At 40.7% G+C, this 22064-nt stretch overlaps 1 protein-coding gene and 2 pseudogenes across 1 annotated transcript; 2 read left to right on the top strand and 1 right to left on the bottom strand.

Annotated features, from left to right (window-relative positions):
• Positions 1–3072: 3072 nt before the first annotated feature.
• Positions 3073–7819, top strand: LOC115198698 (lysine-specific demethylase 8-like; annotated as a pseudogene).
• A 665-nt stretch (positions 7820–8484) lies between these two features.
• Positions 8485–16281, bottom strand: LOC115198672 (non-structural maintenance of chromosomes element 1 homolog). The gene is made up of 8 exons (XM_029760824.1): positions 16154–16281; positions 10673–10805; positions 10321–10442; positions 10145–10222; positions 9884–10030; positions 9659–9775; positions 9186–9312; positions 8485–8991 (listed from the first exon to the last, which is right to left on the bottom strand). The coding sequence occupies exons 1-8, from the start codon at positions 16262–16264 to the stop codon at positions 8876–8878; spliced, it is 951 nt and encodes a 316-aa protein (XP_029616684.1). The 5' UTR covers positions 16265–16281; the 3' UTR covers positions 8485–8875.
• A 325-nt stretch (positions 16282–16606) lies between these two features.
• On the top strand, positions 16607–21167 carry LOC115198664 (uncharacterized; annotated as a pseudogene).
• Positions 21168–22064: the final 897 nt, after the last annotated feature.

Raw genomic sequence — 22064 nt, 5'->3', positions numbered from 1 at the left:
ACTAGGGATTTACAATGACGGCAAAATTTGGAGAAAGTTTGGGATTAAGTGTGTTAAAATCTTCCTAGAAGTAATGGGTTGAACGAGGGATGTGTCAGAATGCTGCATTTCGGCACTTTAGCAAACCTCTATTCATATTAAAAATGTAATTTAACATGCTTTTAAAATTATATATTGGTGCACAATTTCTACTTAAAATATCAAAGGGACACAAAAGGCACTCTTTTTGTGGAACAACCCTACTTACTTTTTAAAAACATCATCATTTTCGCTCCTATGTAGAATATAAGGCTTCCACAAGAGCCTATCTGCCTTTTTGGGGGATGGTTTTCCATGACATGCCACAGTCCTTCATCTCCTTCTCCACAGCTCATTGTCAGGTATCCTTTGCTTCAGAATAAGAATATGATTTCAACCTATGTCATAGAGTCATCAATGAAATTGCCTAAATATTCAGAGTTTTAATACTCAAATATTCAGAGATGCTGTTGGATGGGGTGACAAGATAAAGAACCAAGATGCCTTCTGACCTGTCACTTGTCCTGCTGCTGCCAGACGGCGCTATTATTCCTAACGTCTTTTGGCATTTGCCTATGGCCACTCTCCACTGGGCGTAAAAATCGACTGTTTCCGGGTTTAAGCGATTAGTCATGTACAAGTCAGCTGTTTGTTCACCCGCAATTGCTAATAACCCACCTGCAACTGCCTGACTATATGTGATAAAGTGAAAATCTGAAGCCCGCACCAGACCCAAACCCGCAAATATAAAAAATGCTCTGTAGCTTACAGCCAGAGATTTTAGAAAGATTTTTTGACAAGAGGGTGTGTGGGGTAAACAGTGGTGTAAAGTACTTTAAAGTACTACTTGTGTTATTTCATAGTTTTGATGTCTCCACTATTATTCTTCAATGTAGAAAATAGTACAAAATTAAGAAAAACCCTTAAATGAGAATCCCTTGAATGTGTCCAAACTTTTGACTGACACTGTATATTTAACTAATTTATACTGAACAAACATATAAATGTAACACGTAAAGTGTTGGTGGCATGTTTCATGAGCTGAAATAAAAGATCCCAGAAATTGTCCATATGTACAAAAAGCTTTTGTGCACAAATGTGTTTACATCCCTGTTAGTGACCAATTCTCCTTTGCCAAGATAATCCATCCACCTGACAGGTGTGGCATATCAAGAAGCTGATTAAACATTACACAGGTGCACTTTGTGCTGGGGACAGTAAAATGCTACTCTAAAATGTGTAGTTTTGTCACACAACACAATGCCACAGATGTCTCAAGTTTTGAGGGATTATGCAATTGGCATGCTGACCGCAGGAATGTCCACCAGAGCAGCTGTTGCCAGAGAATGTAATGTTAATTTCTCTACCATAAAACGCCTCCAATGTCGTATTAGATACGTTGTTTTAGAAAATTTGGCAGTACGTCCAATTGGCCTCACAACCGCAGACCACAACATTTTGGTAGGCTATTTGTTAATAAACTTGTCTATAATTAGATGTAGCTTCTCTTCTGTCATTACTTGTTGCCCGCCCTAGAAGACTAAATAAACCCTTGCTCATCAGATACTATGTTAGATACTATGCCTAGTCCACATCGATAGAATGAATCGGTGGGCATATAATACGAACGTCTAGCAACCCAAAGGTTTCGAGTTCAAATCTCATCACAGACAACTTTAGCTAATTAGCAACTTTGCAACTACTTACTACTTTTTAGCTACTTTGCAAATTTGTAACATATAATACGATTTGTAATTCTTAAGAGGATAACATATCATACGAAATGGATGATGAACATCCACAAATTAATACATACAATACGAAACGTAACATGTCATACTAATTGGAGTGTGTCAGATTTACGTACAGAATGATACAAAATAATTTGAGACAAGGTTGCTTCTGACTGTTGAATTTGTATAGTGCCTCACAATCATCACACATAACATTGTTCTGGCACACCCGTCTCTTTATTTTAAATTCTCCATTTTGTAGCTTTTCTCTTATTGAATTAATCTCAGACATTGTCCTTTTTGCCTCATTGGATGGACGTTAACTATTTGTGCCCAAGTTCCCAAAAGCATTTGGCAATTGATGTGTATTTGGCGATTGCCTACAGTTACGCCCTAAAGCTTGAGCTTAAGCACTAATGTCAGATAAAATTAAAGGAGAGAAAAAATGAAGGCCCTAGATATGAATTGCACAAGAACGATGCATTTATGGATTTTTTTATGCATAGTTTTCTCTTTATTCAACCCGCACCTGCATCACCACCAGGGATACAGTCAAATATATTTAAGCAATAAGGCATGAGGTTGTATATGGCCAATATACCACGACTAAGGGCTATTTTTAGGCACGTTCTTAGCCGTGGTATATTGGCCATATACCACAAAACCCAGGGGTGCCTTATTGCTATTATAAACTGGTTACCAACGTAATTAGAGCAGTAAAAATAAATGTTTTGTCATACCCATGGTATTCTGTCTGATATACAACAGTTGTCAGCCAATCAGCATTCAGGGCTCGAACCACCGAGTTTATAATTATAACTAACCATTGTTCTATGGTGATGGGAGAATCTGGGGTAAGTTACAGTAGAGCATTTTCAACCTAAATTTCGTTTCCCCGTAAAAACGAATGCGGGGACAGGCGTCTTTTTATGTATATTTTAAACCTGCTAAATTAGGTTAGCCAATGGCAAATTACAAATACATAAAGAATAATAGCACCATTTGGCGGCTGCAGGGCTACTATGTCACTAGTCAGCACAGCTGGAGAATACAAATTGTCCACTCTTCAGACCGGAGCTGGCAGGATAGATGTATTTTGCTTAATAACGTTGTTGTTTTTTACGAAAAATGTGCTTCATGTGCAAAATAATGTGATATTACTGTTTACATGATCGAACCCTATCATTACGTCGACAAGGAACATAAATAATGTATTCGTTTTCTACACGGAGCTCTTTTATTGCAACACCAGCGTCAACACATGTCAACAACGGTAACTAAAAGTGTTTTGTGCAATATCCAAATTACTAGACCGTTTACTATTTATTTGTCCACATTTTATAATCTCATTCTCGGGGTATTAAAGAGAACATGTGCCCAGTGATGATACGTTTGCTTCGGGAAGAGCCAAACAGTATTTCATTAGATATCTGATCCATTGTAACAATATTTGGGGATAGGGGTCTTTTTTTCTTGCTCTTACCGGACTCGAGGTGCAGGGGTCTCGCTCCCTGAAAATCTCTGTCTCTTCAAATTTAATTCAGTGACATCATGTCACACTTGAGGAAGGATATGGAAAATTGTGGTTTTAATAGAAGTCTTGTGTATTCATTATAGTTAACAGGTAGCAAAGGTTTTGCAGGTAGGCAGCCCCCAGCTAGCTGAGTGTATGGTTATAACATTAGTGGTTTTCAGACCAGATTGATTGTGCACTGTACCTTTTGATTGGGTCTAACAGTTCTCTCTATTCCACAGCACTAGTCTATGGCAGAACTGTGGTCAGCTATCTCTGCTGCTTTGCCTGTGACAGAGGCAGAATTTCCACTTGACTTCAGTGAAAAGGTTGAGCCCTGTGTGGTGGATGTGCTGAAACGTTGCAGGCAGCAGCAGTACACCGGGAGCGGTCAATGGAGGCAAAACGCTCAGATCATCTTGGACTTTTCCTGGGAGAAGCTCAACACAGGAGCGTGGCGTGATGTGGACAAGGAGTGGTGTTTGTATTCATATGGCTGCTTGTTCAAAGTAGCTGCCTTATGCCGCGATGATGCCTCACCAGCTACAGTGCAGGAGGTCATACTGACTTGTGACGTGGGCCTGCTCATGGGGGCAACCATCATGGACAATATTTTACAAACCATTGTAAGGATCCTGCAAAATGAAATCGGGAAGAGGCACTCCAATGAGAAGGATCCTAGTGAAGGAGTTAGTGCCAAGGTGGATTTCATATCTTATACTGTGTATGTTGTGGACTCTTGCTTTCTAACCAGTCTATGTGAGCCTGTGTCATATCCCTTTTGTTTTTTCTCATAATTTTCTTAAAGGCTAGTAGGCTATTTTATTTTGCATATTGCTTATTCTCCAAGTCAAACTGTGTGTTGTTAGTTTATGCTATGTTTAAATTCTTCCCAACAGAAAATGAAGGTTGACTGTGTGTCAGTGCCTGTGGTCAAGCAGGCTCTGGCAGTACCAAGGATACTCTGTCCATCATTGGAGAGCTTCATGAAAGATTACTTGGATCCCCAAAAGCCAGTCATATTAGGGGGTATCATAGATCACTGGCCAGACTTCAAAAACCACCCTTGGAGGTACCTTTTTCTTTATTTTGTGTCCTTCTCTAGTCCCTTGCCCTTACCTTCTCATAGTCCCCTAGACACCTCTGTTGATTTTGTTTTCTCCCTTTGCAAAGCATAGAATACCTGCAAACTGTTGCTGGTTGTCAGACTACCTGTTGAAGTGGGCTCAAGATATACCAATGAGGAATGGTCACAGACACTCCTTACGGTCAATGAATTCATCGATCGCTATATTGTGAAAGTAAGTACTTCCTCATGAAAAATATTGCCCCAAGGATAGACTCTTTTCACTCAATGCCTAATCCTGCTCTCTCTCACTCACATTAGGACACATCAAGTTTGGGATATCTTGTTCAGCACCAGCTATTTGATCAGGTTGGTCATTGCCCTGTCCTGTTTTTTACATAACAGATTTGGGTGAGGATGTCAGTGTTGATTATATACACTGCTCAAAAAAATAAAGGGAACACTAAAATAACTCATCCTAGATCTGAATGAATGAAATAATCTTATTAAATACTTTTTTCTTTACATAGTTGAATGTGCTGATAACAAAATCACACAAAAATAATCAATGGAAATCCAATTTATCAACCCATGGAGGTCTGGATTTGGAGTCACACTCAAAATTAAAGTGTAAAACCACACTACAGGCTGATCCAACTTTGATGTAATGTCCTTAAAACAAGTCAAAATGAAGCTCAGTTGTGTGTGTGGCCTCCACGTGCCTGTATGACCTCCCTACAACACCTGGGCATGCTCCTGATGAGGTGGCGGATGGTCTCCTGAGGGATCTCCTCCCAGACCTGGACTAAAGCATCCGCCAACTCCTGGACAGTCTGTGGTGCAACATGGCGTTGGTGGATGGAGCGAGACATGATGTCCCAGATGTGCTCAATTGGATTCAGGTCTGGGGAACGGGCGGGCCAGCCCATAGCATCAATGCCTTCCTCTTGCAGGAACTGCTGACACACTCCAGCCACATGAGGTCTAGCATTGTCTTGCATTAGGAGGAACCCAGGGCCAACCGCACCAGCATATGGTCTCACAAGGGGTCTGAGGATCTCATCTCGGTACCTAATGGCAGTCAGGCTACCTCTGGCGAGCACATGGAGGGCTGTGCGGCCCCCCAAAGAAATGCCACCCCACACCATGACTGACCCACCGCCAAACCGGTCATGCTGGAGGATGTTGCAGGCAGAACGTTCTCCACTGCGTCTCCAGACTGTCACGTCTGTCACGTGCTCAGTGTGAACCTGCTTTCATCTGTGAAGAGCACAGGACGCCAGTGGCAAATTTGCCAATCTTGGTGTTCTCTGGCAAATGCCAAATGTCCTGCACGGTGTTGGGCTGTAAGCACAACCCCCACCTGTGGATGTCGGGCCCTCACACCACCCTCATGGAGTCTGTTTCTGACCGTTTGAGCAGACACATGCACATTTGTGTCCTGCTGGAGGTCATTTTGCAGGGCTCTGGCAGTGCTCCTCCTGCTCCTCCTTGCACAAATGCGGAGGTAGCGGTCCTGCTGCTAGGTTGTTGCCCTCCTACGGCCTCCTCCACGTCTCCTGATGTACTGGCCTGTCTCCTGGTAGCGCCTCCATGCTCTGGACACTACGCTGACAGACACAGCAAACCTTCTTGCCACAGCTCGCATTGATGTGCCATCCTGGATGAGCTGCACTACCTGAGCCACTTGTGTGGGTTGTAGACTCCGTCTCATGCTACCACTAGAGTGAAAGCACCGCCAGCATTCAAAAGTGACCAAAACATCAGCCAGGAAGCATAGGAACTGAGAAGTGGTCTGTGGTCACCCCCTGCAGAACCACTCCTTTATTGGGGGTGTCTTGCTTATTGCCTATAATTTCCACCTGTTGTCTATTCCATTTGCACAACAGCATGTGACATTTATTGTCAATCAGTGTTGCTTCCTAAGTGGACAGTTTGATTTCACAGAAGTGTGATTGACTTGGAGTTACATTGTGTTGTTTAAGTGTTCCCTTTATTTTTTTTAACAGTATACTTAACAAAAATAAACACAACATGTAAAGTGATGGTTTCATGAGCTGAAACAAAAGATCCCAGAAATATTTCTCTCAAATGTTGTGCAGCAATTTGTTTACATCCCTCTTAGTGAGCATTTCTCCTTTGCCAAGATAATCCATCCACCTGATAGGTGTGGCATATCAAGAAACTGATTAAACAGCATGATCATTACAGGTGTACCTTGTGCTGGGGACAAAGGGTCACTCTAAAATGTGCAGTTTTGTCACAACACAATGCCACAGATGTCTCATGTTTTGAGGGAACGTGCAATTGGCAATGCTCCCCAGTGGGTGGGCCTATGCCATCCTAGGCCCACCCATGGCTGCACCCCTGCCCAGTCATGTGAAATCCATAGATTAGGGCCTAATGAATTTATTTCAATTTACTTATTTCCTATATGATCTGTAAATTAGTAAAATCGTTGAAATTGTTGCGGTTATATTTTTGTTCACTATAAGACTAAATTACAACGTATATTTTACTGGAAATGTAGGATACAGGCTTCTATAATCCTTGCCTCCATTTTTGTATTGTACAAAATACATTTAAAGCGTACAAGTTTTTCAGTTACAAAAATAGTATTTTGTTCAATGTACTCTTCTCCAAGGTCCCCGAGCTGAAAGACAACATCCGTATCCCTGACTACTGTTGTCTTGGTGAGGGAGATGAAGATAATATCACGATCAATGCTTGGTTTGGGCCAGGAGGTACAGTGTCCCCCTCTTCATCAGGATCCTCAACAGAACTTCCTGGCTCAGGTGAGTCCAACACATCCAGCGAGTAGGATCAGACTCACAGCAATTTGGACCCTGCCAGAGATGTGATCCTGTATTTTTCCCAATCATAATTTGGTGACTGCATGGTTTCCCTATTGTGTAACAGGTGGTTGGGAGAAAGTACATTTGTCTGTATGGCTCAGGTGAGTCCAACACATCCAGCGAGTAGGATCAGACTCACAGCAATTTGGACCCTGCCAGAGATGTGATCCTGTATTTTTCCCAATCATAATTTGGTGACTGCATGGTTTCCATATTGTGTAACAGGTGGTTGGGAGAAAGTACATTTGTCTGTATTCCCCTGAGGACACTGGCAAACTCTACCCTCACCAATTGCAGCTCCCACACAACACGTCAGGTTAAAATTCCATTTTAAATCTCTTCATGCACCAGGTCTATGATCTTAAAAACAATCTAGCATATAAGTGCTCTACCTAAGCTGTTAGTGCTGCATACTTTGAATGGGAGAAATTAGTAAAGTGTTTGCCATTTAAACACAAAGCTTTCTTTAATGCAGGTGGAGAGCCCAGGCATGGTGCAATTCCCAGAGTTTGTGAAGGCTTCCTACCTAGAGTGTGTGTTGCAGCCTGGGGAGGTCTTGTTCATCCCAGTCAAGCACTGGTATTACGTGCGTTCTTTGGAGCTGAGCTTTCCTGTGAGCTTCTGGTGGTCATGACCCATGATGAGGGATCCAGATTCAGGTTGCTTTTAGTCAGAATTTGTTATTGCAGTGGTCTTGTAAAATGCTAGTCTTGTGCTCACGTATGTTGTGACTTAGGTCTGAATGTTATTTTCTTAAACAATCATTAACATGTCTGTCCTTTCATTGCTTCAGCACTCTGAGCCTCGCCCACCAAATGGCTTTAAAAACACCTGATTCTATGAACAAATTCATGGTTAAGTGTCAATGGTAATTCAAAAAGGAATAAGGTTGGAAACAAGTCTCAATTAACATAGTTCGCAACTTAAAGGCAATTCATATTGAAGAATTATGGGAAATCTGCTCAACTCAATTAACTTGAGTAGAGGAAAATAGCCTATCACTATAGCTATTTTACATAATTAAAAGTATCCCACCTCATATCCATGACAAAGGAAAGCCAGTTGTGTTCAATCTGTCAACACTTGAATGTGATTATGGCACACATTGAATGCCAAGCTAGCTGCATGATTGGCGCTTGCTTCCACTCATTACTAAATTAAATGAAGGAGCAGTTAATGTATGCTCATTTCCTACTGCATATAAAATATGGAGTCGTTACCCATTTAATTTGATAGGGTATGCTTTTTCAAATTAGCATATTTAATTGTTCCCAAATTATTCCTGCAGATACTCAAAGATTAGGTAATTTCCATAATTTATTCAAATAAGGCAGTACTATTCTAATTTAACAACCTAATGAACCACAGGCACAAATTATGTAAACACAGCTTTCCATTTAAACTGCCTGAAAGAATGATTGAAGTAGTTGCCACACTTCCCAGAATTGCTCCCCTAGAAAGTAACTTAATAAAATTAAGATAATCAAGTTAAGAGTAGAGCTCACGGGAGACCGTTGACGATTCAATGAAAGATGTTCTCCTGAAAGAATCTAACATCTGATATACAATTAGAAAAATGGTTTTTCAACATTCAAACTTAACTCAATTTATCTGTACGATAAACTGTACATTTGAAAGAAGGCAAAACATTGTACTGAAAGTTCTGACAGCTATACATGCATCCGTGAGGTTATGACCTCTTGGTCCTCCGGGTCTGAGCTGTAGACCGAGGAGTGGGGGTGGGGGCCGTGTTCTCTTTGGCTGCTGACTGAGTCTCACTCTGAGAGGGCAGAGGTCTATACACATCTATAGGGAAGAGGAGGGAAAATTAAATCATATGAATGACTAGATAAGGTAGGTAAATATGTTTATTCTTCGTCTGAGTCGAAACAGATGAAAGTGATATGTATACACAGACCTTTATACAAACTATGATAGATTGTATAGACTATCATGGTACTACTTGTGTTGCAATTCTTTGATCAGTGTAACATTATTACCTGGGATCTCATGTGGCCAGAAGTCCTCACAGGCAGGGCATCGTGGATCAGTCCTTCCTTTGAAGTATCTGGCGACACAAGGGGTGTGGATTTTGATGCCACATGTAGGATTTTCACACATCTGGCACTGAGAGGTAAAAAAGACCAGATTATTACAAAAATGAAGCATGAAACCAAATGCTTTGCCTAGAAAGCCAGGCTATATCAGTGGTGTCAATCCCATTTAAAATTCAGTCAACATATTTTGAGTAGCAACTACACCATTCATGAGAAGCATATCCAACAAAACATTACACATGCAACATTAACATCTACCTTTGAGCAGAGAATTGAGAAAAGGGAGTTTGGGAATCTGACAAAAAGCAGATGTTCCACCAATTTGGATTTGACACGGGGTCCAATTTAGCTAGCAGGAGGAATACATTAGATGCAACTTATTTACTGTAATTTAAATTGAAGTTGTATCACTTTACCTGCAAGGCCACATTGTGACAGATGTGGCAGACCTTGACCTGGTCTTGATACAACAACCGAATATATTGCTCCATCTCCATTATACATCGAGTGGAGAGAGAGTAGTCACCATTTTTCTGAAGAAAAGACAAAACACAGATTGCAAGTCAATCAGTGGCACAAGAAAGTGAGAGCGCACAAGAAGCAATAACTGCATACATAGAATGGGTCTTCAGAGACAGCACCTCATTCAGCCACTTATCCTGAACAAGCCTGTTCAGTACATGTTCAGTTTCTCTTTTCTTTAGCTTCTTTGTTTGGAGGCTGTCGGCACAGTTAAGAATGTCTGTGGAAGAGGCGGTTCCATTGTCAGAGTCCACAATCAGGTCCATCTAAAAAAAATATATATATATATATACAAAAATAAGAACATGCCAGTTATTACAGATATTCAAATGTTATTTAATTGTCAGTCATTTACCATTTACTAAAAACAGCATACTCACTGTTTTTCGGAATAATTCTAACTCGTTGTCTGCATAATCAGTTGACATCCTGGTCACATCAGTTTCAGCCATGTTCACCTGGACAGGAGAAGATGTCAACAGGAAAAATAAGAGCAGTTCATGATGGTTGTAGTAGTAAAAGAGCTTTGTGAATGAATTTTATTGGTGTCACTGACCAAAGCATGGTACTGAAGACCATCCTCCTCAGACATCCCTTTTCTGATCTGCATGAACATAGGCTGCAGCTGGACATTGATAACCTCGATGAATTCATCAAGTTTATCATGAGCATAGTGTGCTGTATAAAAAAAAGGGGTACATGTGAGTGAGTGGCCCTCAACAAAAACATTTTGGGCCAGTTTCTCAGACCTATTCCTGGACCTAAAGGCACTTTCAATAGAGAATCTCTATTGTGTCTAAACTGGACCTTTGAGTTTAAGGGTTTACCATAGAAAAACTTTGACACAAAATAAACAGTAGAGGATCGGAGGCAAAATAGTTTGAAGTATGCAGCTATGCTGTTCTTACCACCGTGTGTCTCACAGCAATGCCGGTGGAGAGCCCTTGCCTTGGCACCATCAATGATCCCATTGACCATCATGGTTTGCAGGAACCTTTTATGGCTTTCTCCCAGTGGTGGAGCCATAGTGCAAGGAAAGCCCTAGAAAACATTCAACAACTATTTTGAATAAGCAGCATTTGAGAGTGTGAGATTCCATTGGACCTCACACAATGTGGTTGACCAAGAATTGCTAGTGCCTGGGCACACACATCGACAAGCCAATTTGCCTCTGCATTATAGGCTGACATTACCTCACAGATAAGTGGTTAGCTACACTGAACAAAAATATAAACGCAACATGTAAAGTGTTGGTCCCATGTTTCATGATGAGCTGAAATAAAAGATCCCAGAAATGTTCCATACGCACAAAGCATTTCTTTCAAATGTTGTGCCAAAATTTGTTTACATCCCTGTTAGTGAGCATTTCTCCTTTGCCTTGACAATCCAACTGACAAGTGTCACATATCAAGAAGCGGATTAAACAGCATGATCATTACACAGGTGCACCTTCTGCTGGGGACAATAAAAGACTACTCTAAAATATGCAGTTGTGTCACAACACAATGCCACAGATGTCTCAAGTTCTGAGGGAGCGTGCAATTGGCATGTCGCAATGTCCACCTGAGCTTTTGCCAGAGTATTTAATGTTCATTTCTGTACCATAAGCCGCTTACCATGTCGTTTTAGAGAATTTGGCAGTACGTCCAACCGGCCTGACAACTGCAGAGTGCAGACCGTGTGTATGGCATCGTGTGGGTGAGCGGTCAACGTTGTGAACAGAATGCTCCACGATCGGTTATGGTATGCGCAGGCATAAGCTACTAACAACAAACCAAATTGCTATCAATAAAATGCAATCGTAATGCACAGAGAGATGAGAGCCTGAGGCCCATTGTCGTGCCATTCATCCATCGCCTCATGTTTCAGCATGATAATGCACGGCCCCATGTCGCAAGGATCTGTACACAATTCCTGGAAGCTGGAAATGTCCCAGTTCTTCCATGGCCTGCATACTCAGACATGTCACCCATTGAGCATGTTTGGGATGCTCTGGATCGACATCTACAACAGCTTGTTCCAGTTCCTGCCAATATCCAACAACTTTGCACAGCCATTGAGAGTGGGACAACATTCCACAGGCCACAATCAACAGCCTGATCAACTCTATGTGAAGAAGACGTGTCACACTACATGAGGGAAAATGGTGGTCCCACCAGATACTGACCGGTTTTCTGATCCACACGCCAACAGATGCACGTGTATTCCCAGTAGAGGTCGACCGATTAATCGGAATGGCCGATTAATTAGGGCCGATTTCAAGTTTTCATAACAATCGGTATTTTTGGGCACCGATTTGCCGATTTTTTTACTCCTTTATTTAACTAGGCAAGTCAGATTAAGAACACATTCTTATTTTCAATGACGGCCTAGGAACGGGGGTTAACTGCCTTGTTCAGGGGGGGATTCGGGGTAGTCCAACACTCTAACCACCTGCCTTACATTGCCCTCCACGAGGAGCCTGCATGGCAGGCTGACTACCTGTTACGCGAGGGCAGCAAGAAGCCAAGGTAAGTTGCTAGCTAGCATTAAACTTATCTTATAAAAAACTATCAATCTTAACATAATCACTAGTTAAACTAGTAATATCAACCATGTGTAGTTATCTAACGTGTCCTGCGATGCATATAATTGATGCGGTGCCTGTTAAATTTCTCATCGAATCACAGCCTACTTCGACAAACGGGTGATGATTTAACACCAATGTACCTAACCATAAACATCAATGCCTTTCTTTAAAATCAATACACAAGTATATATTTTTAAACCTGCATATTTAGTTAATATTGCCTGCTAACATGAAATTGTGTCACTGCTCTTGCGTTCATGGCCTGGCTCGTTGCGAACTAATTTGCCAGAATTTTACGTAATTATGACATAACATTGAAGGTTGTGCAATGTAACAGGAATATTTAGACTTAGGGATGCCACCCGTTAGATAAAATACGGACCGATTCCGTATTTCACTGAAAGAAAAAAAAACGTTTTGTTTTCGAGATGATAGTTTCCTGATTCGACCATATTACTGACCTAAGGCTCGTATTTGTGTGTTTATTATATTATAATTAAGTCTATGATTTGATATAGCAGTCTGACTGAGCGGTGGTAGGCAGCAGCAGGCTCGTAAGCATTCATTCAAACAGCACTTTTGTGCGTTTTGCCAGCAGCTCTTCGCAATGCATTGCGCTGTTTATGACTTCAAGCCTGTCAACTCCCAAGATTAGGCTGGTGTAACCGATGTGAAATGGCTAGCTAGTTAGCGGGTGCGCGCTAATAGCGTTTCAAACGTCACTCGCTCTGAGACTTGGAGTAGTTGTTCCCCTTGCTCTACATGGGTAACGCTGCTTCGAGGGTGGCTGGTGACTTTTTCCACTTTGTTAGGTTACAGCCTTATTCTAAAATTGATTCAATCGTTTTTTCCCCCAATCTACACACAATACCCCATAATGACAAAGCAAAAACAGGTTTAGACATTTTTGCTAATATATTTTTAATATATTACATTTGCATAAATATTCCGATCCTTTACTCAGTACATTGTTGAAGCACCTTTGGCAGTAATTACGGCCTCAAATCAAATTTTATTTGTCACATGCGCCGAATACAAATGCTTACTTACAAGCCCTTAACCAACAATGCAGTTTTAAGAAAATAAGTGTTAAGAGTCTTCTTGGGTATGACGCTACAAGCTTGGCACACCTGTATTTCTGGAGTTATTCCCATTCTTCTCTGCAGATCCTTTCAAGCTCCATCAGGTTGGATGGGGAGCATTGCTGCACAGCTATTTTCAGGTCTCTCCAGAGATGTTCGATCGGGTTCAAGTCCAGGCTCTGACTGGGCCACTTAAGGACATTCAGAAACTTGTCCCGAAGCCACTTCTGCGTTGTCTTGGCTGTGTGCTTAGGGTTGTTGTCCTGTTGGAAGGTGAACCTTTGCTCCAGTCTGAGCGCTCTGGAGCCGGTTTTCATTGAGGATCTCTGTACTTTGCTCCATTCACCTTTGCCTCAATCCTGACTAGTCTCCCAGTCCCTGCCGCTGAAAAACATCCCCACAGCATGATGCTGCCACCACGCTTCACTGCAGGGATGGTGCCAGGTTTCCTCCAGACTTGAAGCCTGGAATTCAGGCCAAAGAGTTCAATCTTGGTTTCATCAGCCCAGAGAATCTTGTTTCTCATGGTCTGAGTGTCTTTTGGTGCCTTTTTGCAAACTCCAAGCGGGCTGTCATGTGCCTTTTACTGAGGAGTGGCTTCTGTCTGGCCACTCTACCATAAAGGCCTGATCGGTGGAGTGCTGCAGAGATGGTTGTCCTTCTGGAAGGTTCTCCCATCTCCACAGTGAAACTCTAGAGCTCTGTCAGAGTGACCATCGGGTTCTTGGTCACCTCCCTGACCAAGGCTCTTCTCCCGCGATTGCTCAGTTTGGCCAGGCGGCCAGCTCTAGGAAGAGTCTTGGTGGTTCCAAACTTCTTCCATTTAAGAATGATGGAGGCCACTGTGTTCTTGGGGACCTTCAATGCTGCAGAAATCTGTTGGTACCCTTCCCCAGATCTGTGCCTCGACACAATCCTGTCTTGGAGCTCTACGGACAATTCCTTCGACCTCATGGCTTGTTTTTTACTCTGACATGCACTGTCAACTGTGGGACCTTATAGACAGGTATGTGCCTTTCCAAATCATGTCCAATCAATTGAATTTACCACAGGTGGACTCCAAATTAAGTTGTAGAAACAGCTCAAGGATGTCTCAAGGATGTTTCACCCACCACCCGCCAACCCCTCTTTTACGCTACTGCTACTCTCTGTTCATCATATATGCATAGTCAATTTAACCATATCTACATGTACATACTACCTCAAATCAGCATGACTAACCGGTGTCTGTATGTAGCATCGCTACTGTATATAGCCTGTCTTTTTACTGTTGTTTTATTTCTTTACTTACCGGTTGTTCACCTAACACCTTTTTTTGCACTATTGGTTAGAGCCTGTAAGTAAGCATTTCACTGTAAGGTCTACGACCTGTTGTATTCAGCGCACGTGACAAATAAACTTTGATTTGATGATCAACGGAAACAGGATGCACAAGCTCAATTTCAAGTCTCATAGCAAAGGGTCTGAATACTTGTGTAAATAAGGTATCTGTTTAACTTTAATACATTTGCTAAAATTTCTAAAAACCTGTTTTTGCTGCGTCATTATGAAGTATTGTGTGTAGATTACTAAGGATTTGTATTTATTTAATCTATTGTATAATAAGCCTGTAACGTAACAAAATGTGGAAAAAGTCAAGGGGTCTGAATACTTTCCCTTGGCACTTTATGCATAGATTGCATATTGATTACGATGACCATGTTACATGCACACCTATATCCCATTATTATACAGGATACTCAAGTATTCTGTTTTTGAGTTGACGCAGATAAACATCATATCCTGGTTACAATAAACCCCCCAAAACGTGTATTGCAGTTATGGCAAACCTCGATATGCATATCACAAGCATCTTATGTTAGACGGGATACTGTGGCACGCAAACATCTTATCCCGTTTACTGTAGTTTTTTGCGCAGGATAAGTTTTGCATATCATGGGTGTTGTTGTGTGTTGCGATTTATCTGATTGTTAAATAAATCACTTCAAAAAGTACGCTACCTGTGCAGTTCGATCCGCCATAATAATGAATTTAGCTGATACATTGAAATACTGTCTGCCTGCATAACAGTGTCGAAGATATCACATTACACATGCATTGCATTTTCTCAAGAGATGAAAGAAAGGAATCATTTCTCCACTCCTGTTCGAGACAAAATGAACATTTGTTGTACCATTAAGAAATGCATAATTCTGCCTGAGTTATAATATATTAAGCTATAGTACATGTGAGAGGTTATAGGCCTACAGTCAGTGTCCATATATCAGTTACTATTCCATTTAATTAATTGTGAATTTAAAGGAGGAATATATTGAGCGGGATATCAAAGGTGTAACGTTATGTAAACAACTTATCCTGAATAATACTGGGATATGAGTTACTATCCTGAATACTGATAAACGTGGTTATATAGGGGTTGTTAGCAAACTGTCTGGAGACGTTCTGACAGTATTTCTTGTTTTTTTTATTATTTGTGTAGTTGTTTGACATTTTTGCTTCACTGTTAGGAGCTAGTAACACAAGCATATCGCTGCATCCACGATAACATCTGCTACTGTGTACGGCAACGCGACCAATAAACTTTGATTTGGCTAGTCAGTCAACGTTAGCCAACTAGCCAACGATAGCTAACCAGCAGTAACAACACGTCAGCAAATGTTCCGGCCAAAATAGACCAGCACCAGCGTATAGCAAAAACAAATAGTTAACAACTTTAAAACAACAGCATCCCCACTCACCAGGCAAGTCAGTCCTCGCTCTATGTTGTTATGCTTTGTTCTTCTACTTCTGTCAAACTTTAGCTGGCTAGCTTTGTTTACGCGGGTTGTGAGTGAGACTTGCACGGGCATACCTCTTCCTCTGTAGTTACGTTAACGGTGTTTCTGGGAAAACCACCTTGAAGCCAAGGTGCTACCGCCCCCAAGCGGACTGGTAGTGTAAACATAGTACAGTAGCTATGGTTTAGATTGGAAACTCAGTGGCTCAGTGTTCCATGTCTTTATCTGCAAACGGACTTCCCGGCAATAGATCAAGTTGCAAAAATATTGCAATTTTATTAAGATGTAATTGTTGGAATTTGAAGTTGGTAATCAACCATAAAACAAAAACAAAGCGTGATATGGTCATACAAGGGGGACGACTTTCCCATGAAAGGTGTGTCCTGTTGGAACTATAATTTCCAGTAAGCAATTCGTAGTCGTTAAAACCGCAGCTATTTCTATTCGTGTAAAGTGACAAATGATTGTTATCACTGTAGATCGTATGAAGATTACATACTGTATTATAGATTCCTTTTTTGTTTGTTTGTTCTTTTAAAGGAATGAGTACTTCCTCAAAATTATAATCTATCATTGTGAGGGTGAGTGACTTTCTATTTGCTATATCTGTATGTAATCAAGGGAATCTAGTGGGAAAGTTAGGTCTATTATCAAAAGCAACAACTGTAGACCCACAAAAACCATACTGTATTAGTAATCAGTTGTGGAAAAAGTACCCAATTGTCATACTTGAGTACAAGTAAAGATACCTTATTAGAAAATTACTCAATTAAAAGTGAAAGTTACCCAGTTAAATACTTATTGAGCTAAAATCTTAAGTATTTGGTTTTAAATATACTTAAGTATCAAAATGAAATGTAATTGCTAAAATATACTTAAGTATCAAAAGTTAAAGTTAAAGTACAAATAATACAAAATTCCTTATATTAAACAAACCAGACAGCACAATTTAAATGTATGGATAGCCAGGGGCACACTACAACACTCAGACATAATTTACAAACACAGCAATTGTGTTTAGTGAGTCCACCAGCTCAGATGCAGTAGGGATAACCAGGGATGTTCTCTTGATAAGTGTGTGAATTGGACCATTTTCTGTCCTGCTAAGCATTTAAAATGTAATGAGTACTTTTGGGTGTAAGGGAAAATGTATGGAGTAAAAAGTACATTATTTTCTTCAGGAATGTAGTGGAGTAAAAGTTAAAAAAAATGTAAAGTAGAGTACAGACACCCCAAAAACTACTTAAGTAGTACTTTAAAGTATTTTTACTTAAGTAATTTACACCACTGTTATAATCACTTACTTCTTCACATTTAGGCTAACATGTAGCCTATTGTAATGTGCAGGAATTTAAACACTAACAGTAAACAAGCATTTCGCTACACTCGCATTAACATCTGCTAACCGTGTGTATGTGACCAATAAAATTTGATTTGAAACATTTTGTCTTTCTGATTTCAGATTGAATTATACTGTGTGGTTTACTCTCAAGTATTCAGCAACAATGTTTATATTGCTTATTATAGTCACAAACCTTGGGACTTTGATAGCTGATGATGGTAAGCAGTCTTTTTTATTTAGCCTATAAACATGTAAGTATATTTAACCACAGTATTTTTACCTGATCATGATTAACATTTGACAAGCTTTTTGTTTGTTAATTACTTGTAGCAATGAGTGACGGAAATCTTCAATGCTTCAACGACTATGACAAAAGTATGGTTTGCCATTTTACAACTGACAAGTCTAAGTGTGCTGAATACAACATGACATTGAAATTATTGGGCGCACAAAATAGGTAAGTTTATGATTGTTAAAGTTTTTCTATTGTCGATGTTAATCTCACCAGGAAGTCATATTTTATTCCAAAACTGAATTATTATTTGACTTATTTCCCAGAGGCAAGAATGATTGTACTTTCAAGGAAAAGGAGCGGTCCAATGATGTTTCCAAATGTGGATGCTCTATTGATCAAATGCACCTTATTATTGGGGAGGAGTTTAATGCAACACTTTGGAATTCTGGGAAGCGCCTAAATTCCAAAGTCCTCTGTATCAAATGCAGCAGTGAGTTGCATCTACATTTGCAGATTGCTATTTGAAAATTACTGTTATAAAGAATATTGCATTAAATTAAACCATGCTTTAATTGATTGATATGTCAAACCATACCTATCGTTGCCCTGTACAGTAAAACCCAAAACCCCCACCATCCAAGACGTGAAACCAACAGAAAATGGGAATTTCCTGGTCAAATGGAGGACAAACTACCCTGATAATGCACTGTTTCCTAAGGTCTTGATTGCCGAATTGAGCTACAGAAAGAAAGGAGAAACAGATGAGGTAAAGGAGGGTGATATGATAAATCCCTCATATTACATCATTCCCCTGTTTGCTATCACATCACAAAGACAACTTTCCCTCTAGCCCTTTCCTTTGTTCCTACAGGTGTCCAGAAATGAATCAACAACTTCCCATGAATTACTTGGCAGAGACTTGGAGCCAAACACCATTTATGCTCTGAAGGTCAGAACCTATACTGACTGGAGCGGCCATTTCAGTGACTGGAGTGAAGAGTTGGAATTCACTAACCGTAAGTGATTAAATGAGATTTATCATCCATGGGTTTTCAAACCTTAATTTCACTTTCACCTTGTAGCTCATTGTATATCCTTCTCTGCTCCACAGCTGCATCATCTCGGAAAGTGCTCCAGATTGTCATTGTTTTCAGCTGCATTGCTGTTATCATCATCACAAGTGCTTTGTTTTGGTGTAGTGTTAGGTAAGTTGTCCTGACATGTCTGTAGGTGACAGTATGTCTGTTTCCATAAACATTTATCATACAGCTTCAAATTGGCCCTATAGGCTTTCAAATCCTCCTATTTCCCCCCTCTGCAGACTCAAAACCATGTTGTGGGATAATATTCCTAAATGTTCAAACCCAGACCTTTTGTATATGGTTCCAGGAGTACCTAAGGTGAGGCTCTATCTCCAATTATAAACTGGGTGGTTTGAGCCCTGAATGCTGATTGTCTGTATACCATGGGTATGACAACAACAATATTTGTACTGTTCTAATTACGTTGGTAACCAGTTTATAATATCAATAAGGCACCTCAGCGGTTTGTGGTATATGGCCAATATACCACAACTAAGGGCTGTGTCTAGGCACTCCACGTTGCGTTGTGCATAAGAACAGCCCTTAGCCGTATTGGTCATATACCACACCTCCTCAGGCCTTATTGCTTAAATATTATATGTTTAAATAAACTGTAAACCTTCATAACTTTCCTACTGTAATTCCTTCCATTTGTGTATTTGCATTTAGTGATGTTTGTTCTCCACCACAGGTATTGTCTCCTCCCAAAATACTTTTATCCTCCATCTATGTTGATTCTTTGAAAATGGACACTGAAGGAAAAACATTGTGAGCATATTGATGCAATATAAACATAGCAAAATTAAAAAGGTGTCTTCGTGTTCAGTCCTATTCGCGTTGGCATTCAATTCCTTGCAATGAAAATAAGCTTTAATTCACTGTAAATTGCCCGCTTGTCTTTTCCCTACAGGACAAACCCCTCGACAGTAGATGGGAGCAGTGGAAGAGGCAGTGGCTCAGAGCTTGAGTCATCATCTTCCCTGGGTTATGCCCAGACATGTTCCATGAGCCCGGAGCCTAGTAATGTGCAGATCATTAGCCATCTTCAAGAGGCCCTGAGCAAAGTCTTTCCCAGCCTTGTTCCTTTGGACGGGAATCCTCAGTCATTGCTTTTAGCCCTTCCTATGACAGATGATGGTACAGAAATGAACTGCCCTGAGTCAAATCGAGACATTGGTGTGTGTTCATCTGACTACAATCCTCTTCATTTCATGGGTGAGTCTGGAGGCTCTTGTGGGTTGTTTTGTTACAACAATATTACCTACTCCCCCTCAGTGCCCCTCAACTCCCTTCAAGAGTTAACAACAAGCAAGACATCCTCATTTCCTATGCAGCCTCTGCTCTTTTGTAACTCCTTCTACCATTCTGGTGAGGCTGAAGTGCTGAAAAATGGCCATCCACAGCTGTTTCTTGGTACTGGTCAACAAGACCTTAACTTGTCCACTAACTGTGCACCCCTCTTGCAAACCGACTTTTCATATCACCCGTGTGATGGCGCCAGTGATGATTCAGAGACTACCATGTCAGCAGAGGACACCAGTCTGATCTACGGCTCTAATGACAGCAATGTGTCCAAACCTCACAATGCTATCAGTGTCGTGGCTGGATATCAGAACTTCAGTGAGGCGGTCGGTAAGGACAATGAGAGAGGAACTGATGCCTTCATGGATGTGCCACTACCACTTAAGGGTTTCCAGGATGTGGACAGTAGCGAGCCACTGATTTACGATGTGGATCCGTTACCACAGCCTGCCTGACCCTGGATGCTGCCTCCCCCCGAGTGATGGCGATTATCAGACTTTACAGAGCCTGGGACAAAATAGCCCAGATCAGTGGGTTTCAGACAAACTGCTGAACAAGTGTCTGGAGACTGAGATCCCTCAAAGCTCCATGGGGAACATGCCTCTAAATGTCATACCCAACTCACAGGGAGGACAATGTCCGATACCTGGAAGTCCCTTTCTTACTGCTTTCTGTTCAGACCAAGCCATGCAAATAGACAATGACAGCGCTTAACATTGTGTGTAATTATAAGACACTTTTGCACTTCACTTTACAATTTATTTTATTTGGGGGACTTGAGCTCATATATATGTTTTTTCTATATTATACAAACAGTTCGAATACCATTCTGCCATGAAAATGCTGTAGCCTCAAGTCCAGAAATTTTACACATTTTTGGATGTACAGCTTCTGTAAATTAACATTTGTGTGTGGGGAACTGCAACAGTTAATTGTTGAAGAGATATAACATGTCTTGTCTTTGCCTCATCTGTCTGAAACATGTTGTTCAACATCTGGGATGTAAAAAAATAAGGGTGTGTACTTCAGTTGAAATACTGAGCAATAACTGTCACGTCCTGACCATAGTAAGATGTTATTTTCTATGGTAGAGTAGGTCAGGGTGTGACGGGGTGTTTTGTGTTTTTCTATGTTTTGTATATCTGTTTAGGTTCTAGTTTTTCTATTTCTATGTTGTTTTTTGGGGGATGATCTCCAATTAGAGGCAGCTGGTCCTCGTTGTCTCTAATTGGAGATCCTACTTAAGTAGGGTTTTTTTTTCCCACCTGTGTTGGTGGGTAGTTGTCTTCTGTTTAGTTTATGTACCTGACAGAACTGTGTGCTTTCGTTTTTCTCTTTGTTATTTTTCCTTTAGTGTTTTGAGTTATAATAAATATTCATCATGAGCAATCAACACACTGCGCTTTGGTCCCCTCTACGACAGCCGTTACAATAACATCTAGATTACACATCAAGGTCGTCAAACTAGTCTCCAGCCTCTAAAAGTTACTTCTCTTCTAATGGCTTCCCAAAATGGTCAGACAGTTTCATTGCATCTGATGCTTGATAGACAAAATAGTGATAACATGCCAACCCTCATGCAAACACTGAGGTTGAATTTCTGAAGAAAAGGGGTAGGCCTACTTCCTTATTGCGCTGTTTATTGAAACAAGTACATTGCAGCTTCCATGGAAATACACACCCAAAGTAGAGCCAGCCTCTGATGTCATAGATGTGTTGCGAATCAGGTTAAACAAAACAATTGGCTTTGTTTAGGGTTATTTTCTGAGGATGAAGTTCATGTTTTGTAGTGTTTATTGTAGAAAACATAAACACTTTTTCCCCTTCAAAGCTCTTCGCTTAACTAGTGAAGCTTGAGTAAAGATTACCTGACTAGTGACACACATAGCGATGGTTTATCATGCAGAAACT

Source organism: Salmo trutta, chromosome 1 (genome assembly GCF_901001165.1).
Source record: "Salmo trutta chromosome 1, fSalTru1.1, whole genome shotgun sequence".
Classification (NCBI taxonomy): domain Eukaryota; kingdom Metazoa; phylum Chordata; class Actinopteri; order Salmoniformes; family Salmonidae; genus Salmo; species Salmo trutta.
Note: the sequence above shows the minus strand (reverse complement) of the source record. Positions and strands in the feature narration are given on the sequence as shown.